The sequence below is a fragment of the Antechinus flavipes genome, chromosome 2, assembly GCF_016432865.1.
Source record: "Antechinus flavipes isolate AdamAnt ecotype Samford, QLD, Australia chromosome 2, AdamAnt_v2, whole genome shotgun sequence".
Classification (NCBI taxonomy): Eukaryota; Metazoa; Chordata; class Mammalia; order Dasyuromorphia; family Dasyuridae; genus Antechinus; species Antechinus flavipes.
In genome coordinates this window covers 634677154-634698620 of record NC_067399.1, presented here as the reverse complement: position 1 = coordinate 634698620, position 21467 = coordinate 634677154, and the positions used below count along the sequence as shown (strand labels likewise).

Sequence of the window (21467 nt, the reverse complement as noted above, 5' to 3'; positions counted from 1 at the left end):
TGAATTATAAGGGCACAGCTTCCTAGATTTCAACTTGAGTTAGCTTAATGATGGCATCTGAAGAACCATTCAAGTGCTGGCTTTGTCTTGTGATGGTGAGCAAATCGTATCATTGATCTGAGTCTGATTAACTGTCAAAAGGAGATAATAAATAATACTTTGTTGTTGAGTCATTTCCAACACTCTGTGACCAATGTGGGTTTTTTTGGCAAAGGTATTGAAATGGTTGGCTATTTCCTTCTCCCCTTCTCATCTGACAGATGAGGAAACTGAGACTAACAGAGTTAAGTGACTTGTCCAGAGTCACACAACTAGGAAGTATCTGAGGTTGGATTTGAACTTGCCTCCAGGGCTGGCTGTGATACTTAGCTGCCCCTCCTTATTACATTCTTTACTGTTTGAGTTTCTTTGAAGGGATCTTTTAGTTCCTAGCTTCAGCCTGGTTTCTATTTGCTATCTATCCTACCTAGACTGAATTTTTTTTCTTTTTCAGTCCTTCAAATCACCAAAGAACCAGGATCCATTTGGAGTTCTTTCAGGCTTGATTCTTGAGTTCAGGCTGGACTGTACCAGACAGCTGTCTGACCGTCTAAGTGGATTTTCCATTTCCCTAGATAGATTCCTCTTAGCCATTGTTCTCTGTTTTCAAGTCTTCCCCCGCCAGCTTGTCTCCTCTGGTTGCTCAATCTTCCATTTTTTGGATGCCTCTGAATCAGCTCATCCCCTATTGATTGAAAGCCTTTGTTACTTGCCTTCTTTGGTAGCTCAGTCATTGCATCCTTGTGGTTTTAGGGTCCTCCGCTGGGTCTTACAGTTCATGGCACTGCCATTTCTTTAGCCTATCTTTCTCCTAACTCCCACCCTTTTCCTGAACCTCATTTGCAAGGCATTGCAAATCCACAAAGCCAACTGGAGAGACTGGGGAAAGAGTTTACCACCCTGTATATCCTAGGGAGATTTTCTTTTTTGCAACTGCAAATGGTTCATGAGCTATTTGGAAAGTAGCAACTTCTGTGTTCCTAGTCTATATTTCACAAATATTCAAAGCTGAATAAATGTTTTACTTTCTTTTCTTTTCTTTTTTTTAATGGAAGAAGAAAAACGGTACATAGTTTCAGAGAAAAGCTTGAGACAACTCAGTATCAATAGGACCAGAGTTAAGAAGGAAGCTTAGATCTACCAAATTTCTGTGCCTTTTTCAGCCTTAGTTTTCCCCTTCTGTAGAATGGGAATGAATGGTCACTTTAACATAGAGATTGTACATTAGATTTAGAGTCAGAGATCCTGCCATTGAATCCTGGCTTATCCGGAAATTATTTCAGCTCTGTAAGCTTCATCATTTTATATATATATATATATATATATATATATATATATATATATATATATATGTATATATATAATATAAATTTAACTGTCCCATTATGGCAGCTTTGCTTGAGATTATATTTCTGTGAGTTATGTTTTAGTTCTTTTTCTCAGTGAGGATTCTTATACACAGAAAAGGTAGCACATATATTCTTTCCTTTCCCAGGCTCTACCCCTTCCTGCTTTTGCCTTTCAATATAATAATATTTCCCAAATCTTGGCAGGACACTGGGCTGAGAGATCTAAATTCTGGCCCTTGTTTTGCTATTAGTTAACCCGTGTGACATTGGATAAGTCACTTAACCTGTCCAAACTTAAGTTTCCTTATTGTTAAAATGAAGACCTCCAAATTCCTTTCTAGTTCTCAAAAAGGATGACTAGAAACATTCTATCTATTTTCCCATCTGTGAAACTTGCTTCTCTGCTGCCCAACAAGTTTACAAGATGAGGGCTGGGCAGGTTAATGGGAGCCCGTGAAAGGAAGAAGAAATTGTAAGTTGAGTGGCTATCCCAGGAGACTTTGGAATTGCAGAGTCTTGATGCTAATGCTGAAGTCATCTTTCCTTCTGCTATGAAGATACTTTCCATCTGTCTGTTAATACAACTGATGGCAGAGACTGTGATGAAGGATAGGTCTTATGTAGAAGAGGGGAGAGCTTGCTAGATTGAACCTGGAGCTCCTAATTTTCCAGAAAGTGGATTTCTAAGCCAAAATGATTTCGCTGGAGTCAGCTATTTTTCAGCTCTCTCTCCGTCCTCCTAGTCCCTTCCTTTTTTTTTTTTTTTTTTGCTTCAAGTTACTAGAGCCTGAATGAAAGGGGGTGGGTTACTGTATTATTTGCTTGCAATCACTGCAAGACAGGAGGAGGCCAAGGGGTGATTTGTTAAGACGAGGATGGTGTCAGCAGAGAAAGGCTGAGATACCAATAAGGTGCCTTGTGGAGCAGAAATGTTTCTGAGGAGATGAGAGACTTTTGCTATTTGTGCTTTCTCTGGAATCTTAAAGCCTCAGATGATCAAGGCCTATATACAGCCAGGTGATACCTTATCTGCTTGAGGCATGCGTGGTATGGGGAATCCTATGAAAAGATGGATTTCTCTTTAGTAGGATGCTTACTTGGAGGGCTAGTTTTATATGGAATCCTATGGAAAAAATGGTTTCTCCTTAGTAGGATGGAGGATGCTTACTTGGAAGCCTGGCTTTATATATATATATATATGAGTTTCTCCTTAGTAGGATGCTTATTATTTAAAGATGTTTCTCCTTAGTATAATGCTTACTTGGAGGGCTAGTTTTATATGGAATCCTATGAAAAAATGGTTTCTCCTTAGTAGGATGGAGGATGCTTACTTGGAAGGCTAGCTTTATATATATATGAGCTTCTCCTTAGTAGGATGCTTACTATTTAAAGATGTTTCTCCTTAGTATAATGCTTACTTGGAGGGCTGGTTTTATATGGAATCCTATGAAAAAATGGTTTCTCCTTAGTAGGATGGAGGATGCTTACTTGGAAGGCTAGCTTTATATATATATGAGCTTCTCCTTAGTAGGATGCTTACTATTTAAAGATGTTTCTCCTTAGTATAATGCTTACTTGGAGGGCTGTTTTATATGGAATCCTATGAAAAAATGGTTTCTCCTTAGTAGGATGGAGGATGCTTACTTGGAAGGCTAGCTTTATATATATATGAGCTTCTCCTTAGTAGGATGCTTACTATTTAAAGATGTTTCTCCTTAGTATAATGCTTACTTGGAGGGCTGGTTTTATATGGAATCCTATGAAAAAATGGTTTCTCCTTACAGGATGCTTACTTGCAGGGCTAGCTATATATATATATATATATATATATATATATATGAGTTTCTCCTTAGTAGGATGCTTACTATTTAAAGATGTTTCTCCTTAGTATAATGCTTACTTGGAGGGCTAGTTTTATATGGAATCCTATGAAAAAATGGTTTCTCCTTAGTGGGATATAGGATGTTTACTTGGAAGGCTATATATATATATGAGTTTCTCCTTAGTAGGATGCTTACTATTTAAAGATGAGTTTCTCCTTAGTATAATGCTTACTTGGAGGGCTAGTTTTATATGGAATCCTATGAAAAACTGGTTTCTCCTTACAGGATGCTTACTTGCAGGGCTAGCTTTATATATATATATATATATATATATATATATTATATATATATATATATATATATATATATATATATATATATATATATATAATATATATATATATATATATATATAATATATCTTCTATTTCAATTTCTTCCTTATACAAATGAGAAAACTGACTTATCAAACGTCACATAACTCCTAGTACAAAGATAGGATTTGAACTCTGCTCTTTGACTTCAAATTTATTGTATTTCCCACACTTTATGGGGTTACTTCTCCTCAAATACACCCAAATTGATGCTAAAATTCTTAGAGGGAGAAAGATGCTTTTAACTATGAAATTAAAAACAAAATTGGGAGCGCTCAATAATCTTGGAAATGAAACAATGCCTTCTGTTCAAATTGAGGATACATTGATTTATATCAGACTCTGTCCTGATGTCCTGAAAGCAATTTTTTTTGAAGGGGAGGAGAGCAAGACAGAAGCTCTTAGAACAGAGCATACCTGGGTCACTGAAAAGAATGATCAGACTTTGTTTCCTTTACAATTTGGCCCAAGGTTGGCTGATACTGCTTGAGTCAGATGAAAAGATGGAAAGATCACTGTTCCGGGGTCTGGGAGACTTGGCTTTCACTTCTGTTTGCTGGTTCACTTTTATGTCTGTGGAATGAGGAGGTTGGGATGGCTGAGCTCTAAGGTTGCCTTGAGCTTTAGGGGGGATGAATCAGGCCCATCATTGCCCTGCGTGGCTCTTTCTGGCTCTTTCTCCTCACTAACCTCGAGGTTGCCCCATCTCTGTAAGTGGAAGGCTTGAGGAGGGAACATTAGGATCCCCAAAGGGTATTCTCAGTGAGGGAAACACCTCCTTTGAAGCACAAGCTAGGTAAATATCACTAGATTACATTTCCTGACTGTGGGACCCTCACTGTTTTCTGTTTTTATTTTATTTTATTATTATTATTTTTTGCTGAGGCAATTGGGGATAAGTGGCTTGCCCAGGGTCACACTTTTTATTTTTGACTTACAGAATGAGGTCCTGCTTTATCAGCCAGTCAGTAATTTGACTTGGATTCCCATTGTATACCAAATTCCATTATTACTTTCTGGAGAGGGCAAAGGATCTTAGATTTAGACCTCGAAGGGACTTCATGAATCCAATCTCCTTGTTTTAGAAGTGAAAAAACTGAAGCAGAGATTGTTACTTGTCCAGGGTCACACAAGTACTGAGTGCCTGAGGCAGGATTCAAATCTGGGCCTTGATGACTAGTCCCATAGATAACCTGTTCTGTGCTTTCACCATTATGGGGGAAATATCCAGTTTAGAAGCTGGAGTGTGTTGGGGGCTAAGAAGACCTAAATTAAAACCCCGCCTCAGGTAGTTATTAGCTTGTGATGCCAGAAAAGACTTCAAAAGTCAGTGCCTCAGTTTCCCAATCTGTATGATGAGGGTGTTGGACTCATTGACCAGCCTCTAAGATAAGTTCCAGTGTAAATCTACCATCCTGTGTAACTTAGTGCCCTAAGGGGGCCCTGAGAGGTTAAGTAACTTGCCCATGGTTACATCTCTTCTGTTGATGGTCCTTCCTTTTCAGAGAACGACGCCATCTTGACTTGTGCCATGATCATAATTATTCTGGATTAGCCCAGGGCACCTTCCAAGATCAGCCCTTTGCTGCACTTCCTCTCCATTTCATGGCGCTTTTCCTTGGGGTGGTGAGGAGGTGGCTTGGAAAGGAGGGATGGGGAATGATGGTAAGGGTAGGGGGCTGAACCTAATTTTTTTAGGCTCCTGCCAGCTCTCCCCTGGTAACAGCACCTGCGATGTCTTTTATGAGGCAATGTGTGTAATAAATAGGGTGCGTGGCAAGGGAGGCCGGAGAAAAGACTCGGCTCTGAGGTAGGACTGCTGGTTCTTATTAACAACATGCTGAGACTTTGGGGTTTCTTCTGGACACCTGAATCCGGCCAATTTCAGACTAATTTACTTTGTGCTGTGGATTAGCCCCCAATTATACTAACGATATCAGGAAAGTGCTTCTTTCTGTTGACTCACTGAAGGCCCTGAAATGATGTGATCAAGAGAGCGGGTTGCAAATGTGGTGGTTTTGTGTGTGCCGTGGTCGGCGTTTCAAGTTGCGGAAGCAATCAATGGATCAATGAGTCAGGGCTGTGAACAGCTGGGCGATTTCCGTTGGCCACATTGTTTCTGTTCTGTTTAATTTCCAGGTGTCCTACATTGGTCAGGACTGCAGAGAAATTCCAGAGCACCTTGGCAGGGACTACGGCCACTTCGCAAAGAGACTGGATCTGAGCTTCAACTTGCTGAGGTAGGTCACCTTCCCGGGACAAATGGCGCCCAGGTGAGCCGCCTCTTCCAGGCCATCATGGCACAGAGCTCAGAGACAAGCTTGCAGGCCCCGCATGGATTCCTTTCATCCTTAACAGGGTATCCCAGGACATGTGAAATTGCAGCCCCAAAGGTTTGACTGTTTTAAATTATCCCTCTGATTGCTTTTTGTGCAAGGGGAAGAGGTAGCAAGTATTTGTCTCCCTCCAGTTCCCTCAAGAGAGGGCATGGTCATTTTCCCGTTATTTTCTTGTCTTGTTGAGATGTCCGTGAATCCAAAAGATCATGTCTGGAGCCCGAGTGGAATCTGGCCAGCAGGGCCTTTTGGGGGGCTGTGCGTGTGCTTTTCAACCCCTCCCTCCCTGTTACATTTTCCAAGTCACAAGCAGGTGTGTGCTTTTTGTGCGCGTGTTTCCTTTCCTTGCCTTGTTATAAATTGTGACCTTAAATATTTGTGATAGTGATTTCTCCCAGATGGTGTTTAACCAGAATTCATAGATTGTTGGCATCAGGTGGAGTTTGGGAGGATGGGGGTGGGGGAAGGTCTTTTTACAGCCAGTGTGCTTAACTTTTGCCAGGTTTAGAGTTTTAGGTCTTATTCCTTCATAATGTGTGATAGTATGTGTGATTGTGTGTGTGTGTGTGTGTGTGTGTGTGTTTCATGGGGTTTGAAGTAGAATTGGACATGGGGAAAGTGGGCTAAAATATCATCTGAAACAACAAGGACTTAGTCTCTTAGGGCAGGTCTGCAACCTGTCTTCCTAACAAGTTAAAAAGTCATCTGGTATTTTGTAAGCTCAATATCTCTGGAGAGCTGAGAAAATTATAAGGTCAGAGGTGGTGGACTTGCAGTTTATTTCAGGTCTTTGGGAAGAAGGTTCTTTCCTACCTCCTTTTCCTCATGCGAACCTTCTCCATTTCCATCACCGGACTGGGATTTCTGGAAGACTGTTGTGTAGATGAGGTAGCATCTAAGAGATCAGACATAAGTCTGTATCTCAAAAGGAATGGGAGCAACATAGAAGATGTTCTCAGGCTTTTGCATGGGAGCACACATTTAAAGGAAAAAATGCAAAAGAAGGTTCTGGTTTTCTTTCTCTATGGCTAGAACTCTTAAACAGCCTCCAAGGTTGAAGGTATATTATCTCAGACACGTGCCCATAAGTTGCAGTTCTAGGCTGTCACAATAGCCTTGAAATCAGAATTGCCCAATGCTGGAAGGCACAGAGAACAAGAGGTTACCAAATACAGCCAGGTGATCCTGGGATGTCCGGTGGGGAGAGAAAGGATCACACCAGGAGAACCTGACAGAGACATGTTTGTATTAGGGAGGGCTCTCAATACTTCAGCCATGACCTTCCTTATCATCAGGGGCTTACCTGGGGTTGAGTCTTTTTCCAAAAGTAACCCAAATTACTACAAATCCACAATTAATACCAGACAGACTATTGCTACCAGCATTAAAATCTATTCTCCTTCATTATTAATGATTCCACTACATAACCACCTCTGTCCACCCATAATAGCAATCATATAGATCAGGCCAAAAAAAAAAAAAAAAGAAAAGAAAAAAGAAAAGCCTTAATTCTGATGAAGTCCCCGCTTCTTAGCTGCCTCTGACCAGGGTGCTTACATCATCTGCATTTTATGAACTTCTCTCTTATCCCTCAGGAAGATGATCTGAATCCTTCTGGGTGTGTCCTAACCAGGGAGTGGGCTCACATATTCTTGACTAACTTAACATTTGATCTTTTGGAATGTAGCTCTTCTAAGTCAGTCAACTAACACTGTTGCTCCTAATTCTGTCAATGAGATTTTCCATTTTCCATAATTAATTCTGCCTATAGATTCCATCTGCATGGGGGCAGATTCCACTTCTGCCATAGAAATTCAGGGAACTTAACAACTTTAGGGATGAAATGTGAAAAATGTGGTGAATTTTGCAAGGTCATTGCTCATCCTAGCCCCCACATCATCATTGGCTATTCTATTGGCCAGCGGTGGTGATAGCCTTCAATATTTGTCATTTAAAAGTTAGAGGAGCTTTGTACTGGGACATATGTTTGATCTAATTGGATATAGTCTCCAGGTCTCTGCAGGAAGACCTTTGTTTTTAGATTGTCTCTTTCTCTCTCAATTGCTTTCCTTATCTTAAAACTTGTTGCGTGGCCCAGATTGCACTTTGCAGATATTGTTCTCAATTCACCAGGGCTGACATTTCCTATGTATGAAGGCATAAATGGGAGAATTCCGGGCAGAGCATATTATGATTTTCTTGGCCCATTCTGTCATTGGCGTAAACTTGCTGTAAGTGTGTAGTATAACAATATGGATCCTCCTTAATTCCTGGTTTTCATGCCCTGAGTATTTGGTTGTGGGTGGTTGGCAGTGGTACCTACTTTGAAACCTTCTCTAGAGTTTGGTACTAAATGATGGAACCTAATGGGAAACAATCTGTCTGGGAAATCTGCTTAGGAAACTGATAGCTTTTCCTATGCTCTAAGATTAGAGCATGTCCCTAAATCTTACTCCAGGACATGAAAAGGGTATCCTTCTTCATTTTCTGATTCCCAATCCCAGTTCTTCCACAAATCTGCCAGATCTGGAGCTTCTAGGTTCTCAATAAGTCCAGCTTTCTGTAGATCTCTGATCCCTGAAGTCTAGCCATATTATCTTAAGTGGGCAAGGAGATGCTCCCTTATGACAGATGTTCACTAGCCTTGGAGGTTGGCATGTGGGTACAACTTAGGGTCCTTTTTGGGACAACAAGAAAGGACACCATTGATGACAATCAGGAAAATTGAGTAAACTTTAAAAAAATATTCCCAAGGACATATTTTTATGAATATTGTGGAATTGAAGGTGTTAGAGTTACAAACCTAACCCAATCCTTTCATTTTAAAGGTAAGAAAACTGAAAAATCAGGGAGGCTGTCCTGATCATATGTGACCGTCATCCATTAGATTTGAGAATGGGAGAAAAATGCTCAGGGCATCAGCCTTGTGTTCTCTGACCTCTGGGGCTTTGAGGTTCATGTGAGGGGGCCTGCAGGAAGCCTTCTGAATGACTGGTGAGAGAATGAGATGTAGGCAACAAAAATGAATGTGTTAGCTGCCAGTAGATCTTGGGTGTCAGGTTTTTCTTTGGGAAGAGAGAAACCCTTCGAATGTTCTACAACCTTGTCTTCTATTTGGGGAAAACAGGACAAGGCAGGATAGTGAGATGAACTATAGATTAGGATTAGATCTTGTCTGTTGTTTAGGGATAGGGGAGGGAAAAAGGGCTGAGTAATAAACATGAACTGAAAATCCATGGGTAGGATTCTTTTCTGGATTAACTCCAGAAGTCATTTCCAGCTGGGAGTTCTGTAAAATATCAGTGTACAGTCATTTAATTGGTCACCTCTTGGAGTTAAAGCTGATGACAATTCCAGGATTCACTGATTTCTTTGACTTTAATTCATTCAGTCCACTGGGAAATTAACATGATTCAACTCTAGGTATGGAACTAGGGAAGAAAATAGGAGAGTTCTCTCTTTCTCCAATTCAGCTCTCTTCCCATATTTGTATTTTTGGGCTGGCAATTCTGACTAACTAGCAGCAGAGTTGAACTTCCCAGATGTTCTGATTTGATGGAAATTGGCAGAATAAAGTTGTCTGCTGAAAAAGAAGGATTATGAATTTGAGAACATCCTTTGGGACTTAGTCTTGTTAGTAATCCTACTACCTGCAAATAACAAATATGAATTTCTTTAGGAGCATTATTTCCCAGACCAATTCCCATAGAGTCCTGGAGTTCTACATGAGGTGAATGAGGGTTTGGTTAAAAAAAAAAAACAGGCAAGGGTGGCCAGTTTCCTTAACTTTTTTTTTTCGCCTTTTATTTATTTATCCTCATTTATTATCTGTCCCTCCTACTTCTTCACTCCCCAACTTATAATACATGTAGAGTCCAGCAAAACTACCATATTGACCTTGTCAAAAAACATGTTTCCCATTCTTCGTTTTAAGTCTGTCATTTTTTTTTTGACCAAGGGCACGTAGTGAACACTTCATCTTTAATTTTCTGGCATCATGATTCCTTATTGTATTGGTCAGAGTTCTAGAAGCCTTTCAAGCTTGTTTGCTTTAAAATATTGTTGTCATTGTACAAATTGCTCTCCTAGCTCTGTTCATTTCTTTCTGCATTTGTTCAAAGAGGGCTTCCTGTTTCCTCTGAAACTCTTCATTTCATTGTATTATAAAGCTCAATAAGCACCTGTTACATCCATACACATTAATTTGCTTTCTCATTCCCTAATAAAAGGACATCCTCTTAGTTTCTTTCTTTCTTTCTTTTTTTTTTTTTGAGACACCATGGAAAAATTGCCATAAATGTTTTTGCATATATGTCTTTCCCCTCATATTTTTTATCTCTTTGGACAATAGGCCTAGTAGTGGTTTTATTGTTGGGTCAAAGAGTATAGACAGTGTAGTGACTCTTTGAGCCTAGTTCTAAATTGTATTCCATAATGGTTGCACAGCTTCATAAACAGAACATTGATGTGTCTATTTTTCTACACCTTCTCCTCTACTTACCATTTGTCATTTTTTTCTATAGTTATATTTGCCAGTATGGATTGCCTTAGTTTGCATTTCTCTAATTATTTTGGATTTGGAGCATTTTTTTTTTCACATAGTTATTGATAGTTGGATTTCTTCCTTTGAAACTTGCTTGTGCATATCCTTTAACCATTTATCTATTGGGGAATGGCTCTTAGTCTTATACTTGGAATCAGTTCCATTTATATTTTACATGGATAATCCTGCAAGTCTTAGTGTAGTTCTGAACTTTAATAGCTTAGTGCTGCACTAAGACTTTTGAAATACCCTATATGAGACTTTTATCAGAGAAACTTGATGTAAAGATTTTTCTGTTACTTTGTGTTCTTTCTAATCTTAACTACATTAGTTTTCCTTTGTGGAAAAACTTTTAAATTTTATATATGCAAAACTGACTCCTCTCTAAAATATTAAATGTGAAACTATGTATTAAAATATGTATCACACTTGAGAATTTATCACTATGAAAATAGGTTCAATTTCTTTATTTTTTGTGCCAAGATTATCCTAATCTCCTCCTTTTATCAAGGAGATATTCCAACATTTATGATTTCTTCCCATGTTAAACAACTCCAATCTCTTCAATATCCCATGGCCAAATAAATTTGACAAATGTGACCTTAGCGAGTGAGTCATTATCAGCAAGAATCCTCAACTGAGAGGAAAATCTTGCCCCTTGGTCTTGGATGCATCACTGATTTGACTGTGGTTGGCTTTCCTTACTTCATGCCAAGAAATTGATGCCCAAGATAACTTACAAAGTTTACTATTTACTGCTCCCTTTTTAATAATTAATGAAAGATTCACATAGGGTAGTAGAAAGAGATATGGTCTTAGACTCAAGAGACCCAATATCAAATACTGGCTCTGACAGTCAAAAAGCAACCTGGGCAAACCATTCTACCTGTTCTTTATACTAGTTCCTTTTTTTTTTTTTTTTGGTAAAACATCGATGATCACTAGGTTATTTTGAGGAAAATACTTTATAACCCAAAAGATATTATATATGTGAGTTATTTCTCTCAGAACTGTGATTTTATCAGTGAGGGAAGTCCTGGGAGAGAAATTTGCTCCATCCAATAAGTACCATTAAGATTGGTCCTCTTTCCTTTTGTGATTATAATTATAATGAGAGAAATTGCTCTCCTTGCTCTCTTTCTCATTCTTGTACTTCTCTCCATGAAGGAAATTTGCTAATGGGTCAGCTTGACTTTGGGGTCCCATCTCCCCAGATTGGGAAGGGAGGAGGCTATTCCTGATTGCCCATTTTCTCATCCCAAGAGTCGTGGGTATTTTTTGTGGTTTGTCTCTTTAGGCTTTGTTGAATGCAGCAGGCAGAGCTGAGCTCCCATGGCAAACAGTGATAAATATGCCCGCGTCAATCTGGCAATAAAAGTGAGAGCGTTTAATTGATCGATGGCAACAGGAAGCTTACGTTTAAAAAATTAAATTATTTGCAGTCGCATCTTATTTAGCATCACTCTGATAAATGTGCTGGGTGGAAAACTGTATGAAGAGAAGGCCTCTCAGGCAGGAGCTTGCTGGCTGTTCTTCCAAACTTGGACTAGGGTGAGGTTCTGGGTGTGTCCTGTCCATTAATTATGGACATCTTTCTTATGGATTTAATCTGACCTTGCCCTCCTGTCTCTTGAGTTGGGTAGCATATGAAGGCTGAACAGCCTAGTTTCAGTTTCTTTTCTCATAAGGCATTCTATTCTCTTCCTCCATAAGATATTCTACAGATGCTAGTCTCACTCAGTTGGTTAGAGCCCAATGCCATAGAGCCCCAAAATCATGAGATAAGTTTCTGTGTGGGTCACTTAATTTTTCACAGAGAAAATTCCAATTTCATGTGACATACTGTATCTGATACAGTACATTTTGTACAATATATCCTTTTCTCCAACTAACCAGGAATATGAGAGAGAGAGAGAGAGAGAGAGAGAGAGAGAGACAGAGAGAGAGAGAATGAACAAAGAAAGAGAAAACAGAGAAAAAGAGAGCGATATAGAGAAAGAGAGAGAGAAAAGAGAGGAGAGAGAAGAGAGGGAGAGAGGAGAGAGGGAGAATGAATGAGAATATCTCATGGATGTGAGTATTTCTTTCATCAAATTAAATCGTGGTCCCTGCGTGGCTGCCTTCTCTGATTCTTGTGCATGCCCTCCTGTAAGTGTGCTATAAATGGTCCACCCAGTTTGCTGTGGGCATGATCCCCATCTTGGCACGATGCCAGGGTTGCATGTGAATTGTTCATTGGCTGTCTTTATCTTTGCCCCATGACGATCCCATCTTTTTTTTTTTTTTTTTTTTGCTCAGAAAGATGTTTCTTGATAACATCTTGTATACTTTTATTTCTTCATTTATAATGCATTGCAGCCTGCTTCTGCTCATCATAATGCTCTCTGTCACTCTTTGGATGATCTTTCATTTTAATTTTTTGGTGACTTCAGTGTTTCTATTACTTATAATCATATACCAACACTGTAAAATGCTGGTACTATGAAGCTGAGTCTTTATAATAGAGAGAAATGTGAATATGGTTAAGAATATTACAATTTCCCAAAGACAATGCATTTCATTCTCCTCTTCTTCAGCTCTGGGCTCTCCTCATTATTCATCTGTAGTGACAGTCTGAGACCTGAGTTTTTAACCTGGGATCCATGCATCCTCAAGAGGTCTGTGAATTTGGATGAGAAAAGTTACAATTTTATTTAACAATTTTATTGCTATTAATTTTTATTAATATAGAACTGAAAGTTAATATTTCCTTTAATTATTGAAAAATATTATTTTTAGAAAGGAGTCCATAGGACTCCCTTCACTAAGCTGCTGTAGGAGTTCATGATACAAAAGGGCAAAAAACTCTTATCTCTTCTCTTCTCTTCTCTTCTCTTCTCTTCTCTTCTCTTCTCTTCTCTTCTCTTCTCTTCTCTTTTCTTCTCTTCTCTTCTCTTCTCTTCTTTCTCTCCCTCTTGCTCTCTGTTTGTATCCCTCCCTTTCTCTGTCTCTCTGTCTCTCTCTCTCACTTTGTCTTTCTGTCTCTCTCTCCTTCCCTCTCTCTGTGTCTGTCTCTGTCTTTCTCTCTGTTTCTCTCTCGGTCTCTGTCTCTTCTATCTCTCTCTTTCTTTGTCTGTTTCTGTCTGTGTCTGAAGATGTCTTCATACCCTTACAGATGAACTCTGCCAGTTGCCCTTTCAGTTGAATGTCATAATCTGCTCTCATCAGTAGGTTTTTCCTATTGGGTAGTTGGGCTAAACTCTTTTGAGGGATGGTGGGTCTTACGAAGGAGCCTGTTGCAATGTTCCGAGGATGATATATTGAGGATAGTGTCACCTGCAAAAAGGCTACCTGGAGGACTTTGTTATCTATGGAGAACCCTTCATCAACTTGGACTTTGCACTGGATTTTCTCTGTGACACTGGCAGATGCCTTTGTGAGAATACATCTTTTCCTTTTTTGATTGGAGGATGAGTGAACAAAGTGACCTCTGTTGCCATCTATTTGAGGAATCATGTATGCTTTTTTTTTACTTCTGCAAGGGGGTTATCATGTTTAGGGAGAGTAGGTGTTTTGCTTTATTAAATTAGAAAAAAACTTCTTTATAATCAACAAACTAAAAGCAGAGTGGAGACTTATATTCTCTTCATATATTCTCTTCATCTCTCAATTATGTTAGGGTAATGATGTAGTCTGCTGTGGATTATCACTTGTGAGAACCTGCTCATTCCCTTTTGACACTCACAATGAGGATGGTCTTATGTATATAGCTAATAATAGCTGATGGCTAACATTCATGCATCATCTACTATTTTCTAGGCACTGTGGTAAATATAAATATTATCTCATTTGATCCTCACAATGATTTTGGGAGGTAGTTGTTTATTATTATCCCTATTTTATAGATGAGAAAACTGAAGCAAATGGAGGTTGAATCACTTGACGAGAGTCACATAATAAGTAAATTTCTGAGGCTGTATTTGAACTCAGGTCTTCCTCAGTGCTTTATCAACTGCATCACTTTCTGTCAATATATAGATTATTCTCATAAAAATTTCATGGAAAAGTATCTGGGTTAATAGTTATAGTAGTTCTCTTGGTCACCTTTTTATGGAGGGAGGAATAAAGTGTCAGCTTTTATCATTGCCTTTGATATCTTCATCCCTCTAGGAAGAACTAAATGGAACATAAACATTTCTAATGGTGACTTGGTAATATCGTTGCATTTTGTGATAGGAGTTTGTATCCCAAGGATGACACAGTCTTGATTTATTTTTTATGCTGGAGTTTGTGTCCTGAAAAGTAGTACAAAATTTATTCTCCCTTTTAAATGATCCAGTCTACTAGGGGAAAGGCTCAAATTATGGGGTAGTCAGAGTCCCCTCATAGTGTTTGGAGAAGATGTCATGGTGGGAAATACTGTTTTTGCTCCATTTTAATGTCTGATCATCATCATAGTAGGAAAAGTAGGAGTTTTAAAAATTAATTTGAAGAAATCTAGTTTTATTCCAAGAAATTAATCAGTCACTCCAGCATATTCAGGTGTTAATAGGATATGGCATTAGTCTCTAAAGGAGATGATATATTAAGGAATATTTAATGACTCATTTAGATCCTTTTATTCATATTTCCTTTCTTCAGTTTTTCTTATAATGTTTTCCATTGTTAATTCTCTGGGAAAGGGGAAATTTTTCCATTGATCTTGCAGGAGTCAAGGAAGGTAATCTGATGATGAATTCTAGAGCCTTTTGATTAGCCTAGCCAAGTATGGAAGGCTCCTGACACAAAGTGATAGATATTTTTATCCCTCGCTATTGTTAAAAACCATCTCCTAAGTTGTGAAGGATATCTGTAAACCAACAAAATCATCAATTCTTGAATTACTTATCCAACTGCTCTAAGGATAGTCTATTACTTTCCTTATATTCCACATTTTCCTTGACTTCAAATTACATTGGTTTCTTTGGTTCTCTCCTTTCAGAAACTCAGGTTTACCTCTGCTCTTTTCTTCTGATCTGCCTACTTACTTAAAAAAAATAAGTAAAGCTTTTTATTTTCAACTCATATGCATAGATAATTGTCAACATTCAACTTTGCAAAACCTTGTGTTCCTATTTTTTTCTCCCTCCTTTCTCCCTACTCTCTCTCTTAGATGGCAAATAACCCAATATGTGTTAAACATGTGCAATTCTTCTATACATACTTCCACAATTATCATGGTGCACAAGAAAAATCAGATCAAAAAGGAAAAAATAAGAAAGAAAACAAAATGCAAACAAACTATAAAATGGTGAAAATACTATGTTGTGAATCACATTCAGTCTCCACAGCCCTCTCTCTCTGAGTGCAGAAGACTTTCTATCACAAGTCTATGGGATTTGGCCTGAATCATTTCATTGTTTAAAAGAGCCATGTCCATCAGTATTGATCATCATATACTCTTGTTTTTGCAATGTGTAATGATCTCCTGGTTCTGCTCATTTCACTCAGCATCAATTCATGTATCTCTCTCCAGGTTTCTCTGAAATCATCCTGCTGGTCGTTTCTTATGGAACAATAATATTCCATAACATTCATATACCACAATTTATTCAGCCATTCTCCAACTGATGGGTATAAACCCAGTTGCCAGTTCTTTACCACTACAAAAAGGGCTGCTACAAACACATTTGCACATGTAGGTCCTTTTTTTCCTTTTTTATTATCTCTTTGAGGTGCAGACTCAGTAGAGACACTGCTAGATCAAAGGATATGCACAATTTTGTAACCCTTTGGACATAGTTCCCAAATTGCTCTCCAGAATGGTTGGATCCATTCACAACTCCCCCAACATTGTATTAGCTCCCAGTTTTCCCACATTCCAAACCACATTCATCATTTTTTCCTGTTGTCTTAGCCAATCTGAGAGATGTGTTAGTGCTGACCACTTTCTTAGTTTAAAGTCCCAGGCCTAAAGGAATAGAATTTTATATAATTCCTAGGTGTCTAAGGGAAAAGCTGGGTTGGAAGGGAATGTATTATGTTCAGTAGAATTTGTTGAAGAGTTTAGCCTTTTCAATCCTTTTAAAATTTTTTTTTTTAAATTTCCTGAACTATAGTAGGGAGGACTTGGAGAAACTTTAACCCTGGTCTGAGGGAGAGGGGGGAAAGTATAATGAAAGGAACACAAGCTTTGGAGTCAGAGATTTGAATCCTGGTTCTGATATACACTTATGTAATCTTGGGAAAACTGCTTATCGTTCTTGGTCTTATGTTCCTTCTCCAAGAAATGAGGAGGCTGGACTAGGTTATCTTCTCAAGAGTCTAAATAAATCTAAATACTATGATCACATACACACACACACACACACACACACACACACACACACACTCCTAGATATATTTATAGGGGCATTCAAAATTGGGAATTTTCACATTTGATTTCTATATATATTATTAATAAGTTTTCTCCTCCCTTTTACTAGGAATGCTATAAATGGAAACAGGTACAATTTGGACTAGATAGCCTCTGAGATCCTTTCCCATTCTGTGATAAGACAGCTTTGTAAATTTTTTTTAAAAGTCGAGTAGCTCTTTTATTCATGATTTAAAACATTTTTATTGATCCTTTTACATTTTTTATCCCCCAGACATTTCACATTATACACCACTCATATACCCAACTGAACCTCTGTTATAACAAAGAAAAACAGTTTAAGCAAAATTGATGAATATCTTGATGGCTTCTAACAGTATGTAGAATACTTTTGTTTTTGTTTCCTTTACCAAGAGGGGGGGAAGAGTGTTTCCTCATTTGTTATTTGGGACCAACGTTTTTAATGACAATTAATTTGAAAGCATTTAGTATTCTGTTTATTTATGTTATTGTGGTTGTGTATCATCTTCTTGTTCTGTGATATAGCGTTCTGCCAGTCTTAAAGAGCTACATAAATATCAGCTATCATTTAATATTATTATGTTTTCTTTATTTTACTTTCATTTGCACTTCTCCATTTTTCTGTTTTTCATATTCATTGCTTCTTATAATGCTGTAATATTCTACTACTTCAATAAACCAATGATTTGTTCAGCTATTTCTCAAGTGATGGACATGTACTTTGTTTCTCATTGTTTGCTACTACAAAAATGCTGCTATGAATATTTTGTTACATATGAGAGCTTTCTTTATTTTCTTTTGCCTTCTTGGAGCAGGTGCCAATAATGGGATCACTTGGTCAAAGGGTAATGACTTTTCTCCCATAGTTTCAAATTGTTTTCCAGAATGGTTGAACCAATTCATACCAACGATCTATTAACATCTCTGACTTCTCATCATCCCTTCATCCCTTTAACATCTACTATTTCTCTCTTTTTAAAAATCATTACTAAGTTGGGTATGATGTGAAATCTTCAGAATTGCCTTAATTTTAATTTATTTTATTGGTAATTTCATTAGTAATTAGCAAATAATTAGTATTTTTCATATTGCTGTTATTAGTTTACATTTTTTCTTTTGAAAACCATTATATTCTTGAATCATTTATTTATAGAGGAGACGTTTTTCCTATATAAATTTTTACTGTCCTGTGGTTGATAAGTAGGTCCTTCCAAGCCTATTTCTCTAATTAAAAAAAGGAAGATATATTTTCTCAACTTTTCTGTGGGGTCTGGTTTGGTCATTATCATTATGTAATGCTCATTGTCTTTTTTTGGTAAAATTGTTGTTTTTAATCACTGACATTATGGAAAATCCAATAAAAAGGATCAGAGTGAACTATATTTCAAGAAAATATTTTTAGAATAAAGCATGTTATTCTGACTTTTCCTCCTTCAAAAAGAGGCCAAGAACTTTGTAATCCTACACCCTTTCAAAGGTAAAGAAGATGTTTCTGTTGAGACTAGATGATACTATTTCCCTTCTTTTCTTTCTTATCCTCGTTTTTCTGTATAAGTCAAGAGCATCTTTCTCGTAAGTGGCAGAATGCTGATTTTTCCCAAAGTGATCCCTTTTGGCATTGACATGCATACTATTGACTATATTTGTATTTTTTTTTAAATAGAGGAAAGAACTAGAGAAGAATAATTTGTGTGATTCAAAAAGATTGTCTTATCTCCCTTACCTACAACAATGCTGAAGATTCATTAGCTTTAAGATGAGAAATGATTTGGCGTTTTGTGGAATGGAGTGGAGATAGTACATTTAATTACAGGTATAAAATAATTATAAATTTCCTTTAGCTAAGCTTTTTGGTAACAAGTCTCTCCTATTAGTTCTTTTATTTTCTTTCTTCTCTCATTCTGTCTCCCCTTTCTCTACTACTCTTAACTCTCTCAACACAAATTCACTGAAATAGAAAAGACATTGACTTTGGAGTCAGAAGACCTCAGGCTAAATTTATTCTTACTACCTATGTAGTTTTGGGCTAGTCATTTAATCTTTCTGGACCTCAGTTTCCTTATCTGAAAAAGGAATTGTCTGAGCTAGATGATCTTATAACACTAGATTGATGATTCAATCACTAATTAGCAAGGATCCTATTATATGTGCTTACTCTAGGGGATACAGATTAAAAAACATTCCTCTTTCTCAAAAAGCTCACATTTTGATGGAGAAGGCAACAATCGCATATGTAAATATGCACATTTATAATAAATAATCATATATACAATGTATAATTATAACTTATAGAATGTATATATACACACTATATACATACATATTTCATATATGTGTATATATATACATATATATAATGTGTATATTTACAAAATGAATGCAAGATAGTATTGAGGAGGGTATTAGCAGCTAAATGAGGGGAGTAGTCTCTAAAATGAGAAGGGTTACTCATTTTAGAGTTCTTTTATTAAGAGGAAGAATCTTTCTTTTTACTACCTGAATTTTCCCAGAATCTAGTTTCTTGTATCTCTAGCTGACACTTCTATTTCTCCTTCTCTGGTCTTAATGAAATAGGAAGAAGTCTAAGAAAGCGAAAAACAGCAAAAAAGATTGACACCCTTTTTCCTTCTCCCCCCTCCAAATCCCCAGACCCCAAACTCCACACAAATACTGTTCCTGAGACAAAGTAATACAATTGGCAGGCAGGGGGGGGGGCAGTTAGAAGGGAAGGCATTCAGTTCCCCTCTCCCCCCCCCCCCCCACTCTACCTCAGCAGCTGGAGAAACATTCCTGCAAAAAATGTACCATTGCTAAAACTTTCTTTTTGATGGATTTATTTATAAGGTAGAGAAATATTTTCCCCATAATTGGGTAACTCTTAATAGTAGCAATTGCATATTTATCAGTGTGAGGGGCTGTTATTAATGTAGCTGTCAGGCCCAAACACATTTCTGCATTAAATCCATTTAGTATGTGCATTATTCGGGCTCGAATGTCACCAGGACATCAAAGCCCCGTAGGCATGAGAGCACAGTGCCCTGCTGCGGCTGCAGAACAGACCCTTGATCAATAAATGTAGCATGTTAATGCCGAGCAAATAGAATAAAAGATTTCTTTGACAAGACATGAAAAATCACCTTGTGGCAGCTGGCATCGGGATGCCATTTCTGGGGAGACACTAGCAAAGTTGATCTGACAAGTACAGAGGAGAGATGATGGTTGTAAGGTGCTTTTGTTCCGAACTTCTTTCTTGACCTGTCAGGTTTTGAAAGAGCCTCAATGGCTCTTTTTTGTCATGTGAAAATTGTAGTCTTAGGCAGTTATGAAGCAGTTATCTCTTCTCAAATTGTGAATGCCGCTGTTTAATTGATTCACTTAGCATTTGAAACTGTCACGCATTAATAATTGCTAAATCCTGCAGATACCGGCTCCGGCGGCGTGTCACGCTGAAATGTGTAGTTATCAGAAAATTAATATCCTTAATGAACTGGTGCTTTCAAACTAACATTGCATGAAATCTCTCTTTGCCCTTTCATTGGCGGAAGCTCCAGCCTGCCACTTTTGGGGGGAATTCACCCCTCCGACAGTTTGCTTTTCTTGATGCCCCACAAATGCCAGCTTTGCTTTGGGTACAGAGTGTGCTCGATGACAATAAATATAGTAATTATACTGGAGTTAGTAATTAACATAATTGTAGTCAATTACTACAAATACAGTGCCGAGCTAAATAAATGAGAGGGGGAGAAATTAGCAAGCTAATTGATTTATCTTTACTTGCTTGCTCTCCCATTGCAACTGGCAGGGTTATTTATTTATTAATTTTTTCCTGGGGGTGATGGAGATGTGGGAGTTGATGGGGGGAGAAGAGGAAAAGAAGGGAAAAAAAAACCTAGGAGGGTTGTTTACAAATAACTGATTTTGTTTTGAAGTTGCTTTGTCTTTTGACTTATTATTCCTCACCCCCACTTTGCATATGGAAAAAAGGCTCGAGGTGCCAAAGGAATATTTTGTTAATTTGCCTACATCACACTCAGTGTTGCAGCTGAGGGCAAGCCCGATGGCTTTAGACTTGATGAGTTATATTTTTTCTTTCTTTTGCCCATCCTGGAGGAGGACGTATTTATTTATTTTTTCAATTGCCTGGAAGACTCTTCGAGGAGGAGAACCAGCCTAGCCTTGCCTTGCTTTGTGGGGATGGTAGATTTCTGGGTTCTCCGTGTTTGAATTTGTTCACTTTCCTGTCATTGGCTCAGATTAGAAATAGGGCACAGTTTCCATTGGTTATCTTTGGACTGGTCAGATCTCCTTCCAAAGAAACTAGAGAAAGATGGATAGTTCCTTTGATGGTTCCAAGGACACCGGAAGATAGAGGTTTTGCACGGGTATCTGAGGATCCCTTGCTTCTTTAGAATAGGAGTTTATGAGGCTTCCAGATACCCTGTTGCTGTCTGGGCCTGGAACGTTATTGTTATGAGTCTCAGCCCTTATTTTGCTTGGAGTGGATTTGTTCTTCACTGTCTAGAATCTCCCCCTGGAAATGGTATTTACTGTATGTTTCTGTTCTTTATTTTCTCTTTTCCTACGTGAATACAATCCACGAGCCAAACCACTGGGTATGTTTTTAGGGGTATGTGTGGGGGGTCTGCTC

At 38.1% G+C, this 21467-nt stretch overlaps 1 protein-coding gene across 1 annotated transcript in view; it reads left to right on the top strand.

The window, feature by feature from the left end:
- The window catches only part of LRMDA (leucine rich melanocyte differentiation associated), a 1322797-nt gene that overhangs the window by 5548 nt on the left and 1295782 nt on the right, over window positions 1–21467 (top strand). Inside the window, exon 2 of the mRNA XM_051982052.1 lies at window positions 5725–5825. Coding sequence (XP_051838012.1) covers window positions 5725–5825 — 101 coding nt within the window. The remainder of the gene's footprint in view (window positions 1–5724; window positions 5826–21467) is intronic.